Below are 18,398 nucleotides of genomic sequence, written 5' to 3'. Positions count from 1 at the left end.
TTTCCCACAAATCAATTGCTACTACCTTTGTTCTAAAACTAGCAAAATACCCATACTTAATTGAATATATGTTCTTCACTTGATTCAAATAAAAATTAAACTATTACATAATAAAAGCAAAAAAAATATCATGGTTATAAATCATGTAAAAGTACTGGTGGTGGTATATATATAACAACTGATTATGAATCTGAAAGTCACTATATTTTGAACAAAAGTATTACTATGTTAATATGTTATTATGCCTTATTCGATTACAATTGATTCCTATGTTGGACACGGTGTCTAGAAACTACATTCAAGCTAACTTTCAAAACAACTGCATCCACATTTTAAACATGAAGCCAAATTTGTTAGAATTGTAAACTTGATACTCGCCATTCTCCAACCCCCATTATCGTGCAACTACTTGAATTCACAAGGTCAAAACTCACGCACATAACCAATTCCTGTAGCATTAAGACGACAGCCCAGAGATCACTGGTTGAAATATGACTGGGATAACAGTAGCTACATGATAACTATGCTAGCTAAGAACTGCAGGAATCAGGTAGTCCAATGGTAACCAGGCAACTTGCACTACCTACAACAGTCACTAGTTGCGCTAGATGTAACAGAAACATTTGCGGAGTATATACGTTACTCCGTACAACGGCATCCACCTTTGAAGAAAACGATGGTTCGTAATGCTTGAGCACCCACCAGTTGGTTACCACAAAACAGTAGATTCGTAATGGCCAACACCCACCATTTTGCATTCCAGAGGAACCAATTCATAAAATCCGAGTAGCATTGTGCAAAGGTAAAGCAGGAACCGAAACATCTTTCGCTGGCAACACTCAATAGAGCCTACTTAGCTCAAGTGCTTTGGGATATCCTCAAGGACTTGAAAGCCTCCCTGCATAGTTCAGAAACTATCAGAACAAATTAACGGTGCAGCAACTTTCATTGGAGAACAATCAAAATTACATGATAGTGTCATGATCAGTAAGTGTTGAGGTGCCAACATGTGCAAATGGTAATGCTATGCGTACCTCTCTTTGAACAACTAAAAAATGTAGAAACTATCATTGAAGATCACTCCAGAGAGATATACTAGAACTCTAGCAGCAATGCAATGGTGCAAGTGCAAATGAAGGATATGTTAGGTGAGATATATTATGGTTGCCACTGCCATTGGCGATAGTCTAAAGCATAGCGAGTTCAGACAGGAACAGAATTCAAATGAATTATACAGTTGAATAAATGTAACCAAGCCTAAACCTACAGCGTATGGAAGTTTTCACATAACTAGAAATTATTGCCCGTGAAACACAGGGTTACAATAATAAGCTGTAGCATGACTGGGTGTGAGGATACCGTAATGCATCTTCAATCTCGGCATTCTCGGGATCCAACTTCAATCCATCAAAAAGGGCTTCGCACGCTCTCCGGTAGTCCTTTTGGTAAATGAACAAGTGAATTATTCAAAAATAATCTGCAACTTAAACCACTCCAAGAAAACTAAACTGTATCTCTGGTACCTTCTATCTGACCTTCAGTAACATCAGAACTGTGCGCTGCCGGTAGCAAGCCTTTGGCCAGTCAGGCCGCTTTTTCCTGCATTCATGAGCATCCGGCAAAGCCTTATCACCATCACCCATGTGAAGCCAGCAAAGGCTCCTATTTGACAGCAGAGTTGCATCATCAGGGTCAAGGTCGATGGCCTAAATCAAACAAGAAGACCGACAGTAAGAACTAAGAAGATTTGTCAAGAATAAAAGAATAGTAACAAACTTGTGAACACTCACAAAGAAGCTTTGTAATTTTATGACCGCAATTCAGTAATTTTATGACATAATAATACAAATGTAAAAAAAAATCTGAATGTATCCATAAACATCTGTACTAGTTATCAAGGGTGAGTCTATCGTAACATACTGCTTTCCTGTTTACAACATGTAAGATTCACACTTTTTGTAATATCAGAAAATGGTTGCTTTACTTCATTGAGCATCCATGGGACTAATATCAGCATATATAATAAGAAATATGCCACAGATATCGGGAAGAAAACAAAAACAACAAAGATAAAATACACATAATGGGAACAATTTGGAACTTAGTACGCAGTGCGCATAACTTCCTTTCCAACCGATAGAAATAACAAGGCCAGTTAGTTGAACCTCACAAGCTGTTCGTAAAGTGCTGTGACTCAAAACCTTAGATGAAAGCCATGTAGCTGCGAGTTCAATGCAACTCTCAGAGTATATTACTCCCTCCAGTTCCATAATTCTTAACGTTTTGGACAAGGTTGAGGTCAAACTTTTATAGCTTTAACTATCAATAACTTTAAAAAATATTTAGAAAGCAAATATTTATTTATTATATTAGTATAATAGAAAAACATAGTCAAAGATATATTTTGGAGACCGCATAATTGTCCAAAACGTCAAGTATTCTATTAAGTATACAACTAATCAGAGCATTTGCGTTTTCATTCAAGAAAAAAACAAGTTGAGATTTTTTTTTTTGTGAAATCATAACCTCACCTTCTTAACATAGACAGCTGTGAAAGCCCTTACAATGTATGCAATGGAATAATAGAAGTTGGAAAAACAAAACAAAAAAAAAGAACGTAAAGGATGGCACTTTATTGATAATAATACCTTGCTGTAGAATTCTGCTGCAGAAAGATAATCTTTTATCTGAGCCGCTCTACTTGCTAATGACTTGAGCTCTGCAATTTTACTTCCATTCACAACTTTGTCCTGAAAAAGTGAACCACAAAGAATACCAAAGAAACGAGATATGGAAAATCCATGTTAAAGATATAATAGTTCCAAAGCAACTAATATGCACAGAAGAAACAGTACCAAAACATAGAGGAAAAGGTATGAGCAAGCTACATCAACAGAGCCCTGAAGCGTACTCGCCCTCACAGTTTCTTTACCACCACCACTTGCTCATATGAGCAACTACCTAAGCTCTCACTAGTCACTCCCAACCACCAACCCATCTGATCTACCATCTATATCGTCTGTTTTAAGGACTCATGGATAGATAGAAAAATTGTTACTTAATGCCTACACAATATTTCAGTAACTCCTTTTCAAATAGGAAACTATATTGACAGAGCCAGGTTAGCTTCAATTTACATGAAATTTACACATGGCAGGCATGCCACATGAACGAAATATTGACTTCTCCATTACAAGTCATTCTTGTCCAAACTGCAATTCCAGGACAATCCTATTACAAAGCTTTGAAAATTAATCAGCGTGATTAGTTAATCATTAACAACAAACAATGGCAAAACATTAGAAACAGACTGTACGTCTCTACACTAAGGTTACCGTTCTTACGGTGGCAAATCCAGGATATAAATTGGGGTGGGTCTAGCGTAGAAACATCGAATGATTGAAACTAGTAGTTTTTTATCAACTCAGTATTTTTCTAAGAAACACATATGCACATGTGCTGAAAAGTAACATATTACTTCTGAATTCTCCATATTAATTTGCAGTATACTTCCTCCGTTTCGCAATGTAAGTCATTCTAGCATTTCCCACATTCATATTGATGTTAATGAATCTAGATAGATATATATGTCTAGATTCATTATATCTATCTAGATTCATTAGCATCAATATGAATGTGGGAAATGCTAGAATGACTTACATTGTGAAACGGAGGGAGTATTGACATTATGACAAATTGGTATGGTTTACTCAAAGTATGTTCCATATTTGCAACTTTGGGCGCTAGCTTGAAGCAGTGAGGCGCTAGCATATGCCGTGCAGCTACTTTTGCTAATCAGGTTCATTAGTAGCTAACATAGGCAGGGGATGGAGGTGGGGCGCATCAGGCCCAACAGTGGAGAGAAATTGAACTAAATCCCCACCAATTGAAGGGTTGATCTAATCCCCACTTATCCAAGCACGCACTATAAGGGTTAGCGGTTAAAGAGGGAGACAATACTGCATGCGCCCATGTGCATTCATTACCGTATCAGAACGACGAAGTGAAGCTATGTATAGCCGTATAGGGAACAAGCAACATATAGTCATTTAATCAAACACTTTCCTCAAAAGCTTAAGAAACTGCATTGTTCAATTCTTGCAAAGGATTCTACTATGATAAACAATCTGCAAGGTTCAAAGTGCAAACTCATAATAGCAAAGATATCTTACATCATCAGGCACATGGTGATTGGTATCAATCTCTTCCAGCTTGGAATTCAAGAACTCAGCTAAACCATTAATTGCAGCATCCAGGAAATCAGTTAATATAGAATCATCAGCGCCAGCTTACCATGGGAAAGAAGTAGTTACATATCTGCCCACAAGATTGACTTTGGGTAATATGTCCTAGTTTGTGCTATTTTACTATTTCAGGTATGAAATAACTGCCTTAATGCCACTGCCTGTCATACATGAGGCAGCAAAATTGATGGTCACAGGTTTCGGGAAAAAAATAGCTAAAAATGTTTGTAAGTGTTTCATGAGACAATCATAGTCAATGTTCGCAAACCAAACACTAACAAAAGAAAGCCAAATTGTCCTAACTTGAGAGCGAAAAATGTCAAAACAAAGTAAACAGTCACAACGTAATCCTAGGATTTGACAGCTGAGATGAAGCTACAATACCTCAACCAGGAGTTCTACACATCTTTCTGAGGCAGCTCTCTTAGCAAGGAGGAGAGGTGTCTTACCATTGACCACCCTGTTGCACTGGTGAGAAACACAGAATTTGCACAAATTAGTTTATGAACCCATATTGCTGCTCAAAGCTTAAAAAAAAATACAGACTCGCCACACACACATATAAACATACTCCTTCTGTCCCAAAAAAGCTCAACCTAGGAGGGGATGTGACCCCTCATACAACGAATCTGGATAAAAGCCTGTCCAGATTCATTGTATTAGGAGGGGTAGGCTGAGTTTTTTTGGGGACGGAGGAGAGAGAGAGAGCAGCTTCCTGGGTTTGGCAAAAGAAATAAGCATCCCTAAACTCTGGCATATAATGAGTGAATTTCACAAGATGAAAACACTATCATAAAAATGCATTTCTAATAATCATTTTCATGAAAGTACAGTTCTATTGTCACCCATATCACAAAAAAAATAACTAAAAATTAGTTTGCATAAATAAATTTCTATTGTCACCCCATATCGCTAAACTATAATTCTTGGTTCTATTGCCATTTTGTATCACAAAATTACACATTTAAGAGGTACAGTTTTACAAGGCCAAATCTTAGAGGTGTTGTTCTGTTTTCTGATACAATATGGCACATTGGCACTAGGTGTAGCTTTGCAGAAAAAGAAACGATGACAGAGATGTGGTTTTGTTAAAGTAATTCTTGAAAGTGTAAACTTGCGATGATTTCTCAAAGCATAATTCTTTCTCACGTTTATGGAATATCTGAATTATGTTATCTGATTCATGATGGCGCTTAAAATGAGAATCAAGACAATGTAGGTTAATCTGTTTAGGCCGCTAATATACAGAAGGGCAATTGGACGTACGAAATTTGTTGATTATATGAAGGGCTTCTTCAGATCGCAGGAATTTTATAGGATTTTCACAGGAAACAGTTCAATACTTCAATTCCTCCTAATTTCCCATGAAAATCCTTCAAACCAAATAGGACCGAAGGTGGATAACATGTGCAGTGGTACAAGAGCAGAAAAAGTACAGGTAGAACGCTACTTCTGTTCGTATAATAGAACCTAATTTCTTCTGCAAAGAAATGACATCACAGTTTCTGTTTTTCAAGAACAAGAAAAAGCGCCCCATGTCTATTACACGACAGTAAATATAGCTAAACTGGTCGCCCAAAACAAAGCATGCAAATGTATATGGATCTGCCAACTATTTTATGCACATAATGCTTCGAATTTGAATATAAGTGGATGAAATACTTTTCATACTTCATATCAAGAACTAGGGGGCATAAACAAATGATATGAAGATTTCTATGTCAATTATACTGCACATACTAGCTAGCAATGCACAAAACTGATCTCATTCCTTTCAGAATTCCAAATACAGGCAACAATAGATAACATAGAAAATGACAACAGGGCTATGGTTCAAAGATCTAACAGTAAAATCAAGTACAATTACTAGTCCAAGGGACAACTTAAGGCAGTGATGATATGCGGTTGAGCTTACATCTGCATCATGGTCCAGCAGTATCTTCAGGGTATTATCCTTCCCTTCAAGAGCAGCAATATGAAGTGGTGTCCCGTAAACAGAGACTGGATCAACATAAGCTCCTTTTGCAAGCAGTTCTTTCACGATTGCACAATGACCTGAACAAAAGATCATAATGGGTCAACACAAGCTCCTTTTGCAAGCAATAATTTTACAGCTTCGCAGTAACCTGAACAAATATAAAACAGATTGTTACTGCGTAAGAGGATATGGCTAGTGCTGACAATATCATTATATTGTAAAGCACGTTAAACCACAGTTTAACCTGAAAATGTGCTACTGAATCCTAACAAAGGGGAGAAAAATCCATAGAACTAACATCTACACTTAACACGACGAAGGACATGACTGACTGATCATGAGCAATGAACGACTCACCCCCAAACATTTGGGGCACTGTGTACAACCAAATGACCAATAGCTGTTGAAAACTGTAAACATTCAAGTTTGCGCCTTTTCTTTCTATGGCTGGACACAAATTTGCAGCTATTACAAGAAAACCACCTATCAGGCCAAAAATAAGTTTATGAAAGTCCATAGATAAAATTAATGCTTCTTATCCTTCCATAAGCCATGAAATTGAAAGGACTTTTAGAGAATACAAGTCCCATGCATAGTGGCTAGTGGGAGTGAAAAATGTTGGGAGAGAAAGGGAGAAATCAAAATCATTGCATTTGTGAACATGCGTAAACTCAATGTTAGATTTAATGAAACTAACTTGGTGTTGTAGATAGTGCTACGTTTTTCTATAAACGTGGTCAAACTTAAGGAAGTTTTGACTTAGAAAAGAAGTCAAAATGCCTTATAACATGAAACGGAGAGAGTATGCAACTTCTACGCATAGTGGCTAGCAGGAGTGAAAAGTGTTGGGAGGAAAAGGGAGAAATCAAAATCAGAACATTAGTGAACATGCGTAAACTCAAATTGGTGCATATGAATATGTGCATAAAATCCATTTCCGGGGAAAAACCTAAAAGCATTTTCAAACTAAAGGTTGTAAGCACAGCCATCCAAATTCAAATATACATAATTTATTTAATACAAAATAAAAGGCACTGATGACAAAAAAAAAGTTTGTTTGTAGTGGGAGACCGAATCCAGCGGCGCAATGTAGAGGGGTGAGCCCGCAAATCATGGCATGATCTGGATCAGCACCATGATCAAGTAGATACTTGATAATGTCCAGATTCCCAAGCTCTACAGCGTTAAACAGAGCTGTTGAACCTGAAGAGCAAACAGGTGAAAAAATTTACTATATAGATTACCATTAGGTCCAGCGGAAAAAAATATTTTCCTATGAAAAGATTATATCTATGCAAAAATATAAAACCAGAAAAGCTAGACAATGGCATTTAGAAATTTCTCCTATTGCATGAAGGAGAATGGCAGTGCATGTACCAAATTGGACATATCAGTCTGAATATGTTCACTTAAAATGTTAATGGGTGCAAGTAATTAAATAACATACTATCATAAGACAAATAACATTTTACCTTCAGTCGTCTTTATATTTCTATGGATAACATTTTGGGTAGGAAATTACCATCTACCAGAGACAACATTTCAGAGAATAGCACAGACTACCTCAAAAAATGAGTTTACATGATCATGATGTACGGAGTAGCTAGCAACTGTACATATTAGCGTTTTGTTATGAGAGAGGTGGACTGGACCTTTGTTGCTGACGTCATTCACATCGAGCTGTAGCGTCTCGACGAGGTACGTGCACATCGCGAGGCTCCCGCTGGCGGCAGCGGCGTGCATCACCCCGACACCTTCCAGTTGCGGCACGCCCTCCACCCTCACCTCCCCCACGAACTTGGCCAGGCGGCCCCTACCCATATCCAGCATCTTCGCCAACCCTGCTTGCAACGAACGGATCGAGACACCAAAAATCAAAACAAAACAAAAAAAATCAAAATCAATATCAATATCACCACGCGAGCATCAGGAGGACCGAAATAACTCGCGGCGCAGAATCCACCCAGGCCGGAGGGCGGCGGAGGAGGAGGAGGGACATACGCTTGAAGCGGCGGAGGTCTCCGTTGAACGCAGCTTGGATGAGCTTGAACTCCATCGAGCCGGCGGCAGCTGCGGCAGTGAAAAGGGGAGGCAGGGTTGTTAGCGGTCGGGGTGGGGGCTAGGGTTTTGGTACGGAGCTTGCACAGATACGCTTACCGCCGTCGATGGAACCGGGGACGGGAGCCCACTCCATGGCGAGCGACGGCCTGTTTGGGGGTGAAATGGAGGAGGAAAATGGAGTAGGGTTTTGGGTGGAGACGCGTTTGTGTGGATTTGATTTTTGAAATGGGGAAAGGAAGTAGAAGAAGGAGGAGGCGTACGTGGGAAGGAAACGCCGCGGGGTAGAGAATGGGGCCCGCGAGCGATCGTTTCTCCGTGATTCGGTCGGAGAATTTCTTCCGGGTACCCACTACCGCACAAAAGTGGTACTACTACCAAATACTAATTACTAGGCGCCTACAGATCGGCCATCCGATTTTTTCTCACAAATCGGACGCTGTTCCGAAATTGTTTCACTAAGTAGATTGAAAATGTTTCAATCGTTTAAAAAGTTGAAACACAACCAAATCATCTCATGGAACATTTTGCTACGACTATGAAACAAACGGTTTCCAAAAAAAAGGTATTGTTTCACCCTATATAAAACAATGTTTCAGCAAATAGCAAAAGGATGTTTCAATTCACTGCAACATTTGATCCATACATAGTGAAACATTACGAGTACACTTGCTGAAATATTGTTGGTGGAACAAAAATTGAAACAAATCCCCTTAATAGAGAGTTTCCATAATATATGGGTAATTTGTTGCAACGGCGCATCCGTGCATGTGGTGGGGCACATAGTGGGGGCGGCGTGGAGGCCCCGGGAGGTGCAGGAAGGGGCGGGCGCCCGATCCCCAGCATTTTCGTACCAATTACCGCACACAATGCCATGAGCTTTAAGTTTCTAGGATCTTCTGCAGGTAGATAGGCTAAAAAATAACTAATTACATAAATTGCGACTAATTTGCGAGACAAATCTTTTAAACCTAATTGCTCCATGATTTGACAGGTGCTACAGTAAACATTTGCTAATGACGGATTAATAAATTCATCTCGTGGTTTACTGACAAATTCTGTAATTAGTTTTTTTATTAGTGCCCGAATACCCCATGCGATACCTATATAATACCTGATGTGACACGCCAAAACTTTATACCCATGTATATAATCACCCCATATAGAAAGGGTGTGATATCACTGCTTACAATGTATATAGCCTATGCTCTCTTAGTACCCCGGTTAATTCGCACATTGCAGATGCACTTACTGCTACGTAAGAGTGATGTATTTACATCAGTTTTAATTTGACAATATTAGCATATACTCCCTCCGTCCCTAAATGTTTGACGCCGTTGATTTTTTTAAATATATTTAACTGTTTGTCTTATTAAAAAAATTAAGTAATTATTAATTTTTTTTCTATAATTTAATTCATTGTTAAATATACTTATATATATATATATATATAGTTTTACATATTTCACAAAAGTTTTTGAAAAAGACAAACGGTTAAACATGTTTAAAAAAGTCAACAGTGTTAAATATTTAGGAAAGGAGGGAGTATATACTCTGCAATCACACACCAGTTATGCGAATTACTACAAGTATCCACACGGACTCAAGTGTTGTTAACATTCACGCATAATCCTTCCGGCAGTCGGCAGACACCATGTTGAAGGGGCCTTTAGCTCTGCACCCAATGTTCCGAGTTAACTACAAAACGGAGTAGCAAAGGTGCTAACTTTATCTCATGGATCATGATAAGCTACAGTCCGTGAACATTGCAGTCATGGTTTAGCCTTATACACTGTCAAGTGTTTGCCTGAAAGCACTTGTCAATAGTCTTTAAAAAAGAAGAGAAAGAAAGCACTTGTCATTCAAAGTTTCAAACACAGCTTGCTGTACCACAAGCCTTGCCGTGAAAAATAATTCAACAAGTTAACACCAGTTATTACACAATAACCTTAGAAAAAACCCAAAGGGAATTCAGATATATAGGGAACTCATATACAATGTGCACAAGGTGATGTGATCCAGCGTTAATTTGCCATAGAAATAGCATTAATTCTTCCTCCTATTGAAGTGCCACACACCCTTAGATTGATTAATCCAGGTTACAACACGGAGCAAATTGAAAGGACCCTCGGACCCTAAGGTACCAAAGCTACCGCTTACTGAAAGCTTTTTGGAATACAAAATAGACTTGCGCATCGTTGTAGTATTAAGAGAAGAAATGCGAATGTTTTACTGCTTACTGAAAATGATATGGACAGCCATAGTGAGCCTCCGTTCCTCCTTCAGCTCGAACAGACAGATGTCTCCAGCTCGCAGACGGTTGTCACAGGCAAACTTGGGCCAGCCTCCAGTAAGGAACCACCTGGTAAGGTTGCCGCTCACTATCATCTTGGTTTCCCAAGTGTTTCCCATGCACTGAAGCACCACACATCTTGACTTTCCGGGAAGATGATGAGCGGCGTACCGTGAACTCAATTCCTGACCGACGTTTTACCGGTAGAAACACATTAAAAAAATGTGTGGTAAAACTATTCCTATACATTTGACCATTCGTCTTATTCATAAAATTTACGTAATTATCATTTATTTTATTGTGAGTTGTTTTATCATTAGAAGTACTTTAAGTACGATTTATACCTTATACATTTGTATAAATTTTTTTTAATAAATTGAATGGTTAAACGTGTGTCAAAAAATTAACGATGTCATCTACTAAAAGGCAGGAGGGAGTATGTTTTAGGAAAATATACTATGTATTGCAAATTTGAGCCAAATAGTCTGTTGATATATTAAGGTGAATTGTTTAATTTGATGATTGACAACAAAAAGGAAAGACCATTTGTTATAACTAGAGAACTGAGCTTAGATGGGAAAGAATGTAATCTAAAGATTAAAAAACAAGGGGATAATAGAGCTTACTAGCAAGCAGCATTTCCTGGAGGAATAATCAACGTTGTAGTCTTTCATGATTGCTACACAAATGGGAACTTCACATCGAATGGCTTCTATTTTCTCTAAAACAACCTTCTCCTGGAATGGAGATAGATGGCTCCGATGCGGTAGAACGTAGGGAGAATCATTGGACTTCCTATTATGCAATGATTCATTTGAAGCTCCATGCTTCTTGTTTTCCGAACAACCATTTCCTCCTGCAGATAATTTCCCTTTAGTAAGAGATAAACAAATCATTTGCTATCTTTCACAAGTTTACAACTTTCTTATGCCTTCCATACCATCAGTTGGTTCTTCCTTAATATGAACACCTGATGCCATCTTTGGATTGGTTCTTCCATGACTTGAGCTAGCCCTTTGAACACTAATTCCACCCGAGCGATCAGTTGGCGCGGCGCGAAGGAGGTGAACTGTGAACACAAAAATTTCCCACCCTTCATGGGTTCAAAGAGGCAGATATCTCCCTCCATGACATGATTGTCAAGGACAAAATCTAACCAATGCCCCCTAAGCATGTAGATCCTTTTATCATTTTCCATGCATAATCTAGGATGCCATTTCTTGTTCTTTCCCAGCATCTGAAGTGTGATAGCCACGCTCTCATTAGGAAAATGGGCAGCAGCATATTCCTTAGGAATCTCCTGATTACAGATTTCAGGAATGTGATAACCAAGAACAGTAAAAAGAGTTATACATACAGGCAATAAAAAAAATGTAGCACCATCTGGTACCGTAGCACTGTGAAGGTTCATGAGAACTATAATGCAATATAAACCTACCAGAAAAGGGCTTGACGATTGGACATTTTTCTTCCTCATGACAGCCACCAAGACAGGTTTTTTGGGTCGAATTTCCCCGAGAAGCATAATTACTTGTCCCGTCTGTGCTCTAGATAGATAACTTTTATATGATAACACATAATCAGTTATTGTAAGTGTCTGAAGATCATCTGACTTGAAAGAGTCGTTTTCATCAGGACTGCCTTCTCCTATACATACAACACAAGTTTCGACAGGTAAATGAAAAGAATGAGCAATGAAGTTACAAACATGCATGCGATTGGTGCAGACACACACTAACTGGTGTATGTGCCTGTGTGTGCACATCTTTATAATTACAGAAGAAAAACATGTGCGCAAGTAACTAGGCAACAAATTTATAAATTTAGCACAACTCTTTCATTAGAACAGAAAAACCTGATTCTTCATATGCCATCTTTGTAATTTTCCTAAAGTGGCTTGAGCTGTCCCTTCGAGCAAATCTTTCTTCAAATCTTTTATCTCCTTGATTATACCGTGTGGTGTCATGATGCGAGCTGCTTGAAATACCACCAGAATTTATCTTTCTTGTCTGATGGCTCGAGGTAATATCAGTTCTCTCTTTGCGGATCAAATGGACTGTCATAGTGAAAACACTTGCATCGTTCTTTGTCATCGGTTGAAGGATGCAGAGATCTCCCTCCAGGATACGATTGTCATGGACGAAGTCACCCAGATAAAGGTGGCGTCCACCTCCATCAGCTCTGATGCGGAATTTGCAAGCCCAGTTCTTCCTTTTACCAGGCAGCTCGAGTGTGATAATTTGATTTTTGTGTGGAAAGTGCAAGAGTGCATCCTTAGGTACTACCTAAGCAAAAGGGACAGAATGTTAGCACTGTTAATTATAAGTCGGTAAAATGTAACAAATTAAGGCTAATGAAATCGACCAATTAATCCAGTACATATTATCATATTGTAGATTTGGTAAAGAATATGCGCTTTTTTTTTCTTCCGAAGTTAATATTAGAAGTTCATGAGTAATATGACTACAAGACCTAATTTCCCATACAGTACTAATTTTTACTTTCATTGAATTTAATGTATACCAGATCAGGATGTCGTTTCACATTGGTCTTGTTCATAATTATGACAAGCACACAGATTTCAGGTTGAATTTTGTCAACAAGCGCAACAAGTTCTGCCTTCTGTTCTTTGGCTAGCTTATGATGACCTGGTAAATAATAAGGGCTTGAGAACCTGCCAAGATCTTCTGACTCCAAGGATCTGTGCCCGGATGAACCGTCTTCTGCTGCAAAAGAGTTTCAGGAGTAAGTATTGAAGGGCAAAGCTTGCTGCCAAGTTACAAATGAATGATCAAGTCAACCTGACAAATCCTCCGAAGAAGACACCGAAGGCTTCTTTGCTTGCTTGCCATGATGATTTGGTCTTGCCTTTTGGCATTCATCAGACGTATCACTTGCTGATGACTGAGTAGTATGATCATCTGAGCTGCTCAAAATATCAATGTATGTGCGTGCCTTCTTCTGCACATTATTAGAAGCATTTTTCATCCCTGCAGCTGCACAGCAAAAATATACCTTCTCCAAGCCACTAGCATCGAAGACTGTGACCGCAAAGCGAGAGCTTCCACGGTATCGAAAGCTCAGGAAATCATTCTCTTGTATGCTATTGGCATGAACAAATGCCTCCCATCCAGAAAGGAGGAGAGTTCTCTTCATATTTTTGCCAACTCCAACTTTGTACATGTTACCATTAGGGGTTTCAAGTGTGATGGTCCCTGATGACTTGGCAGCAAAATGGCTCAAAAATCTATCTGGTATGACCTGTTGTTGAAACAATATATATAATATAGGGTGAAAAGTGATGCTGTTTGGACAAACTCTAGTGGTGCAGGAAACACATTAAAGTTTGGAATGAGAGCTTAATTACCATGCTATGTTTGAAATTTCCATTCATCTGCCAGATGAACTTCATCTTCGTGTGGCAGCATTCACAAGGCTTCCTCATTTCAGATGTGCTGTAAAAAAAATTGACTGGATCTTGTAAGTTGGCAGGATTCAAGAAATTAAGAAGTATGAACCACATTCACGCTCATGCAGTCATGCTGCATCTATATATACCCCGGCTGACAAAACCAACAATCTATACCTATCACGACTCATCAAGTAACACTATGAAACAGTCAAAACTGTACCCACATGCATGTACTCAGTTAAATGGGAAGAATCGGGACAATTCCTCTACAAAACAATCTTTTGTTTATTATAACTGTATCGCTATTACCTCCTTTAATGACTAACCATCAGTGTTGAATACGGTTGTCTCACTTTGACCATGGATTACTTCAAAATGATTATATTCTGATATAAGGAAAGTTGTAGGATTATATTCATGACATCACACTTTTTGATAATATAACATATTTTTAAGTATTTATATTTTTTTCAAAAAAAGGTGCTTAAAGTATAAATTTAAATAGTGCAAGTGTCAATTATTCAAGAACGGATAGAGTATTTTATCATCCTCGAAAAATTTTGAGATACTTGCCAAATGGTACCAATGGTTTGAAGAGTAGGCATGTAATTTCGTAACTCTATCTCTTCCCTGTGCCTCTTCTTTTTCAAGAATATGCATAAGGTTTGCGCATCTTTGTATTAAGGAGGGGGTAAAGTTACAACTTGCCGATTGACAGGGTCACCAAGACAGCAAAGAGCAAAAGAAAAAGGAAAAAAAAGACAATAGCATTGAGTGTTATATCTCGCGGTATCCGTTGAGTGATCTGGTAGCCAAGCGCGGGCTATGGGAGCAACCCAGCTTCCTGCCAGAGAGCTTCCTCCTCCTCCTCCTCCATTCTTGCCACCTCGGGCCAAGAACGCGTCTTGTGGTTGAAGACTCAGCGGTTGCACTCTTTCCAGATGGACCAAGCCATCAAGGTGACAATTGTGTCGAAGCCCTTGCGAAGCTGTTTACTGATTCTTTTCCTGCTGTTGCACCACCAGCTGACAAAGGAGTTCTGCGTTGTTGGAAGAACTTCAGTTCGCCCGATGGCATTGAGAACTATCCACCAGAGTGGCGAGATTCAGGACAGGACACCAGGATGTGATCCATTGTTTCCTCGAATTGGTCACAGACGCGTGGATTTGGCAGGGTGTGGCAGTCCACGTTTGCTCAAGCGATCAGCTGTCCAGTAGGCGTGGTGGGTGACAAGCCATGTAAAATACCTGCAACGGTGTGGTGCCTTGCTTTTCCACACGGGAGATTTTGGGAAGTTTTCGTGACCAAGGAAGGGTGCTAAAGTAGGCAAACTTGGCGGAGTATTGCCCGAAGCTCTCCCGCTTCAAATAGAAGCTATCAGCTTGCCGAGGTGATACGCGGCTAGACCCTAAGGTATTGCATTACAACTTCCACTCCTAGAGTCCCTCTGATGTCACCAATCCAGCGTCGATCCTTGCCTCCTCTCTCTACTCTCTCTTGGTTGGCGAGGGCACGGTGAGTCTCGATCGCTGGTGGATGGTGGTGGAGCCGACTGGAGTCTCGCCGGCAAAGGAAGCCCTCGCATGTGCATGGTGGGGACAGGGGAGTGGCCAGACAAGAAGTAGGCAGAGGAAGTGGAGTGGCAATCTCACCTACTTTCACAACCGGTGAGCCGTCGTTGCCCATTGCCACACTCATGAGGCGATCGACCACCTGCCCTGGGTGCATTCAAGGCCATCGCCGTTCACCTCCTCCTCCGATGGTGATGTGACCATCAAGTATAGGCATACAACCAAGCACGAGAAATATAAACATTGTCAAATCAAATAATACATTGGATGAATGGAAGATCTATAAGATATTCAAGCCCAACGAGTTTTGGAATCCAGTTCGGCCTCCGGAGACAGTACTAACTTCAAATAGACCTAGCGCCTTCATGCCAACTCCGATTTGGGTGATCTTGGACTTGTTGGAAAGCTTCCATCATCACCTTTCAAACGCTTCCAGTCTCATATCAAAATTCATCCCGAGTAAACGGGAATCGTCAAAACAAGACAGTGTTGTTGCTGAAACCGAATTTGGGCGTTGGATCTTGTAATAGACTAGGCCCATCTCGGAAGTGCCTCTCTCCATCTCCACGAACCAGCACCTAACCCTAGCTTTATTTTCCTCTATTAATAGCTTTGTATATCCAAAAAAAATAATTGGGTTTTGTTTAGTTCAATTTTGCCAAGTGCCATTCACCTTGTTGCGTCCTCGCTCGATTAGTCGGCGAGTATAGTTTCAGAGCCCCCAATAGTTGGTGTGTTGATTTGCCAGGTCGATTAGATCTACCACTTCAATTGCAACTATTTTTGTGTGCTTAATCACCTATTTGCAATATTTAGATTGTATTTTATCTTGTTCTTGTAGTGTTCTCTCGTTTGCATTGCATGGATCATCAACAGCGCGTCATGGTTGTTACGGCATCGTTTGTCGTGTAGCGATTGTATGGTGTCCTGTACTTATTCTGGTTGGTAACCACGTTGCAAATGTCACCCCCGATCAAAGCGAGAATTATCTCTTCACCAGTAGATCGGGCCACGAGAGAGAGGCGTATCGTATGGCTAGGGCCTAGGGGGCTAGCTCGATCCGTCATCCCCCGGCAGCCTATCCATCATCGCTCACGCCTCTTCCTGCCGCTCGATCGATCCGCCATGTCCCCTCCAGCATCGATCGCTGTGGTGACCGCCTCCTCAGATCTAAGAGGAGGGCTAGCTCCTCCCAATCCGCACGAGATCACCCTACCAGGAAATCTATGAAGCTGTCGTCCTGGCCGGCGGATTCTACCTTTTCCACTGCCATCGAGTGAGATGACGGCAGAGGAGGCGGTGCTCTGGTCACCGGAGTTGAGAAAGGAGAGAAGCTGCAGCGGAGAGGAAAATGGGTATCCTACCTTTCATTTGGTACTACTAGTGTTACTACCTCTCAAGTACGGTAAAAGAAATGAAAATTAGCACTAGAAATTAAAACTTTTTTCTGCCCTGATACCTGTGGCGATTTGATTACCTTGTAGGAAGGAAAACGGATCAAAGCAAAGATGGGAATGCGATACTGTTTCTGGATTTTTACTTAGAAGCAGAGAAGAGACACGTACGTACGGCTAAAGAAACTGCAGATGATCGATCTCGATCCAAGAATAGCACTTTGGAATGGAAGAAGGTGCTTACAGTGAACCTGATGACTGACGAGGCGACGGTCTTCAAGCAGTAGGATATACCTCCCCAGTACTATTGGAGTAGTTCACAGGAAATCAGGAATATAAAGATGGGGAATCTCAATGGTTTCCTTATACTAGGCGTCGATTGCATGCGCACAGGGTTAATGCAAATGTAACGGCACGGTATCATCATAAAACTACCTAAATCCGGCCCTGTTTTTCTATTTTTTTTCCTCGCTGGTCTTGAATCTTGATCTGATGACGTTGCTAGTGGACTTGTTTGATAGGGTTCTAGCTTCAGCTTCAGAGCTGGAGCCTAACAAAAAGTTTCAATCCACCTAAAATACGAGCGGAAACTGCTCTCACAAAACGAATTTAGGAAGTATAGCCCGGTTTTAGCTGCTCCACACTCTACTTTAGAGTCAGCTCTTGCAATTAAATTTAGGAGTCGGAGACCTACTGAGAGGCCCTTAACATTATTTACTCCTTCTCATAATATAAAGCATGGTCAAACATGAATTTCAAAACTAATCTGTAACTTATAATTTTCATATACTACAGGGTTTACAGTAATAAAATTATAACCATATTAATGTAAATTGATGTATCAACCTAATAATATTATTTTCAGCAAATAAAATTTAATTTATATTATATTAAGGTTGCGTTCAGATGAGGGGTTCCCAACCCATCTCCCTCAAAAACTTTTAGCGGAAATAAAAGTTACCCTCGAAATCGACGGAAGTCGGTCAGACCGAGATTGATCTGCCGGTCTGACTGAGTGGATGCTGCCGGTCTGACCGGTGTTGAATCTCCGGTCTGACCGCCGAAGTCGCCTGCCGCGCCTGTCGCCGCCGCTGGTCTGACCGCCGCTTGCCGCCGGTCTGACCGCCGGTAGATTGCCGGTTAGACCGCCGAAACCCGGTGAAACACAAATCAAAGAACTCTTAAAGTAGATGATGACTTTATTGATTCTCTCTGTGTTTACAAAGTGCACCAACAGCATTCCTTACAAAAATTTCGACTAAACTCGAAACCCTAACTCAAAACTCAACTCAATTGCTCTCAAAAGCGATACCGGGAAGCCTCACGCTCCCCCTCTATTTATACTCGAGGTAGGCAGCCTAAAGCTACGAACCAAACTCATACCAAGAGTCCTAAACACCTTAGGAAACCCTCTAGTACAAGAAAGAAACTTTACATAACCAATCATA

At 40.2% G+C, this 18,398-nt stretch overlaps 2 protein-coding genes across 5 annotated transcripts; both read right to left on the bottom strand.

The window, feature by feature from the left end:
• Positions 1–349: 349 nt before the first annotated feature.
• Positions 350–8,529, bottom strand: LOC127781900 (uncharacterized). Of its 2 annotated transcripts, none has more exons than XR_008019096.1 (10): positions 8,380–8,528; positions 8,224–8,292; positions 7,875–8,063; positions 7,294–7,425; positions 6,160–6,299; positions 4,629–4,712; positions 2,649–2,750; positions 1,524–1,706; positions 1,360–1,439; positions 350–898 (listed from the first exon to the last, which is right to left on the bottom strand). XR_008019096.1 is itself a non-coding variant. In XM_052308965.1 (10 exons), the coding sequence occupies exons 1-10, from the start codon at positions 8,414–8,416 to the stop codon at positions 859–861; spliced, it is 1,044 nt and encodes a 347-aa protein (XP_052164925.1). In that variant the 5' UTR covers positions 8,417–8,529; the 3' UTR covers positions 350–858. The 2 variants fall into 2 exon arrangements, 1 of the variants encoding a protein (XP_052164925.1); XM_052308965.1 differs by having other exon boundaries at positions 1,536–1,706; positions 8,380–8,529.
• Positions 8,530–10,609: 2,080 nt separating this feature from the next.
• LOC127781317 (B3 domain-containing protein Os03g0619600-like) lies at positions 10,610–17,526 on the bottom strand. 3 transcript variants are annotated; one of them, XM_052308257.1, is made up of 9 exons: positions 17,195–17,526; positions 13,941–14,028; positions 13,375–13,834; positions 13,097–13,299; positions 12,429–12,858; positions 12,012–12,220; positions 11,514–11,873; positions 11,200–11,429; positions 10,610–10,758 (listed from the first exon to the last, which is right to left on the bottom strand). In XM_052308257.1, the coding sequence occupies exons 2-8, from the start codon at positions 14,016–14,018 to the stop codon at positions 11,295–11,297; spliced, it is 1,875 nt and encodes a 624-aa protein (XP_052164217.1). In that variant the 5' UTR covers positions 14,019–14,028; positions 17,195–17,526; the 3' UTR covers positions 10,610–10,758; positions 11,200–11,294. The 3 variants fall into 3 exon arrangements, with proteins under 3 accessions (XP_052164217.1, XP_052164215.1, XP_052164216.1); XM_052308255.1 differs by lacking the exon at positions 17,195–17,526 and adding an exon at positions 15,638–16,946; XM_052308256.1 differs by lacking the exon at positions 17,195–17,526 and adding an exon at positions 15,638–16,946 and having other exon boundaries at positions 13,097–13,296.
• Positions 17,527–18,398: the final 872 nt, after the last annotated feature.

This window comes from Oryza glaberrima, chromosome 8, assembly GCF_000147395.1.
Source record: "Oryza glaberrima chromosome 8, OglaRS2, whole genome shotgun sequence".
NCBI lineage: Eukaryota > Viridiplantae > Streptophyta > Magnoliopsida > Poales > Poaceae > Oryza > Oryza glaberrima.
The sequence above is the reverse complement of the archived record's forward strand: the minus strand, read 5'-3'. Positions and strand labels throughout refer to the sequence as shown.

Coding starts and splice junctions, on each gene's coding strand:
- LOC127781317 (XM_052308255.1), bottom strand. CDS start 15,723: ATGGCCTTGAATGCACCCAGGGCAGGTGGTCGATCGCCTCATGAGTGT. Junction 13,835..13,940: donor GAAATTTCAAACATAGCATG/GTAATTAAGCTC, acceptor TTTCAACAACAG/GTCATACCAGATAGATTTTT. Junction 12,859..13,096: donor TGAAACGACATCCTGATCTG/GTATACATTAAA, acceptor CCTTTTGCTTAG/GTAGTACCTAAGGATGCACT.
- LOC127781900 (XM_052308965.1), bottom strand. CDS start 8,416: ATGGAGTGGGCTCCCGTCCCCGGTTCCATCGACGGCG. Junction 8,293..8,379: donor CCCCGGTTCCATCGACGGCG/GTAAGCGTATCT, acceptor TCACTGCCGCAG/CTGCCGCCGGCTCGATGGAG. Junction 1,707..2,648: donor CAGCAGAATTCTACAGCAAG/GTATTATTATCA, acceptor TGTTTGATTTAG/GCCATCGACCTTGACCCTGA.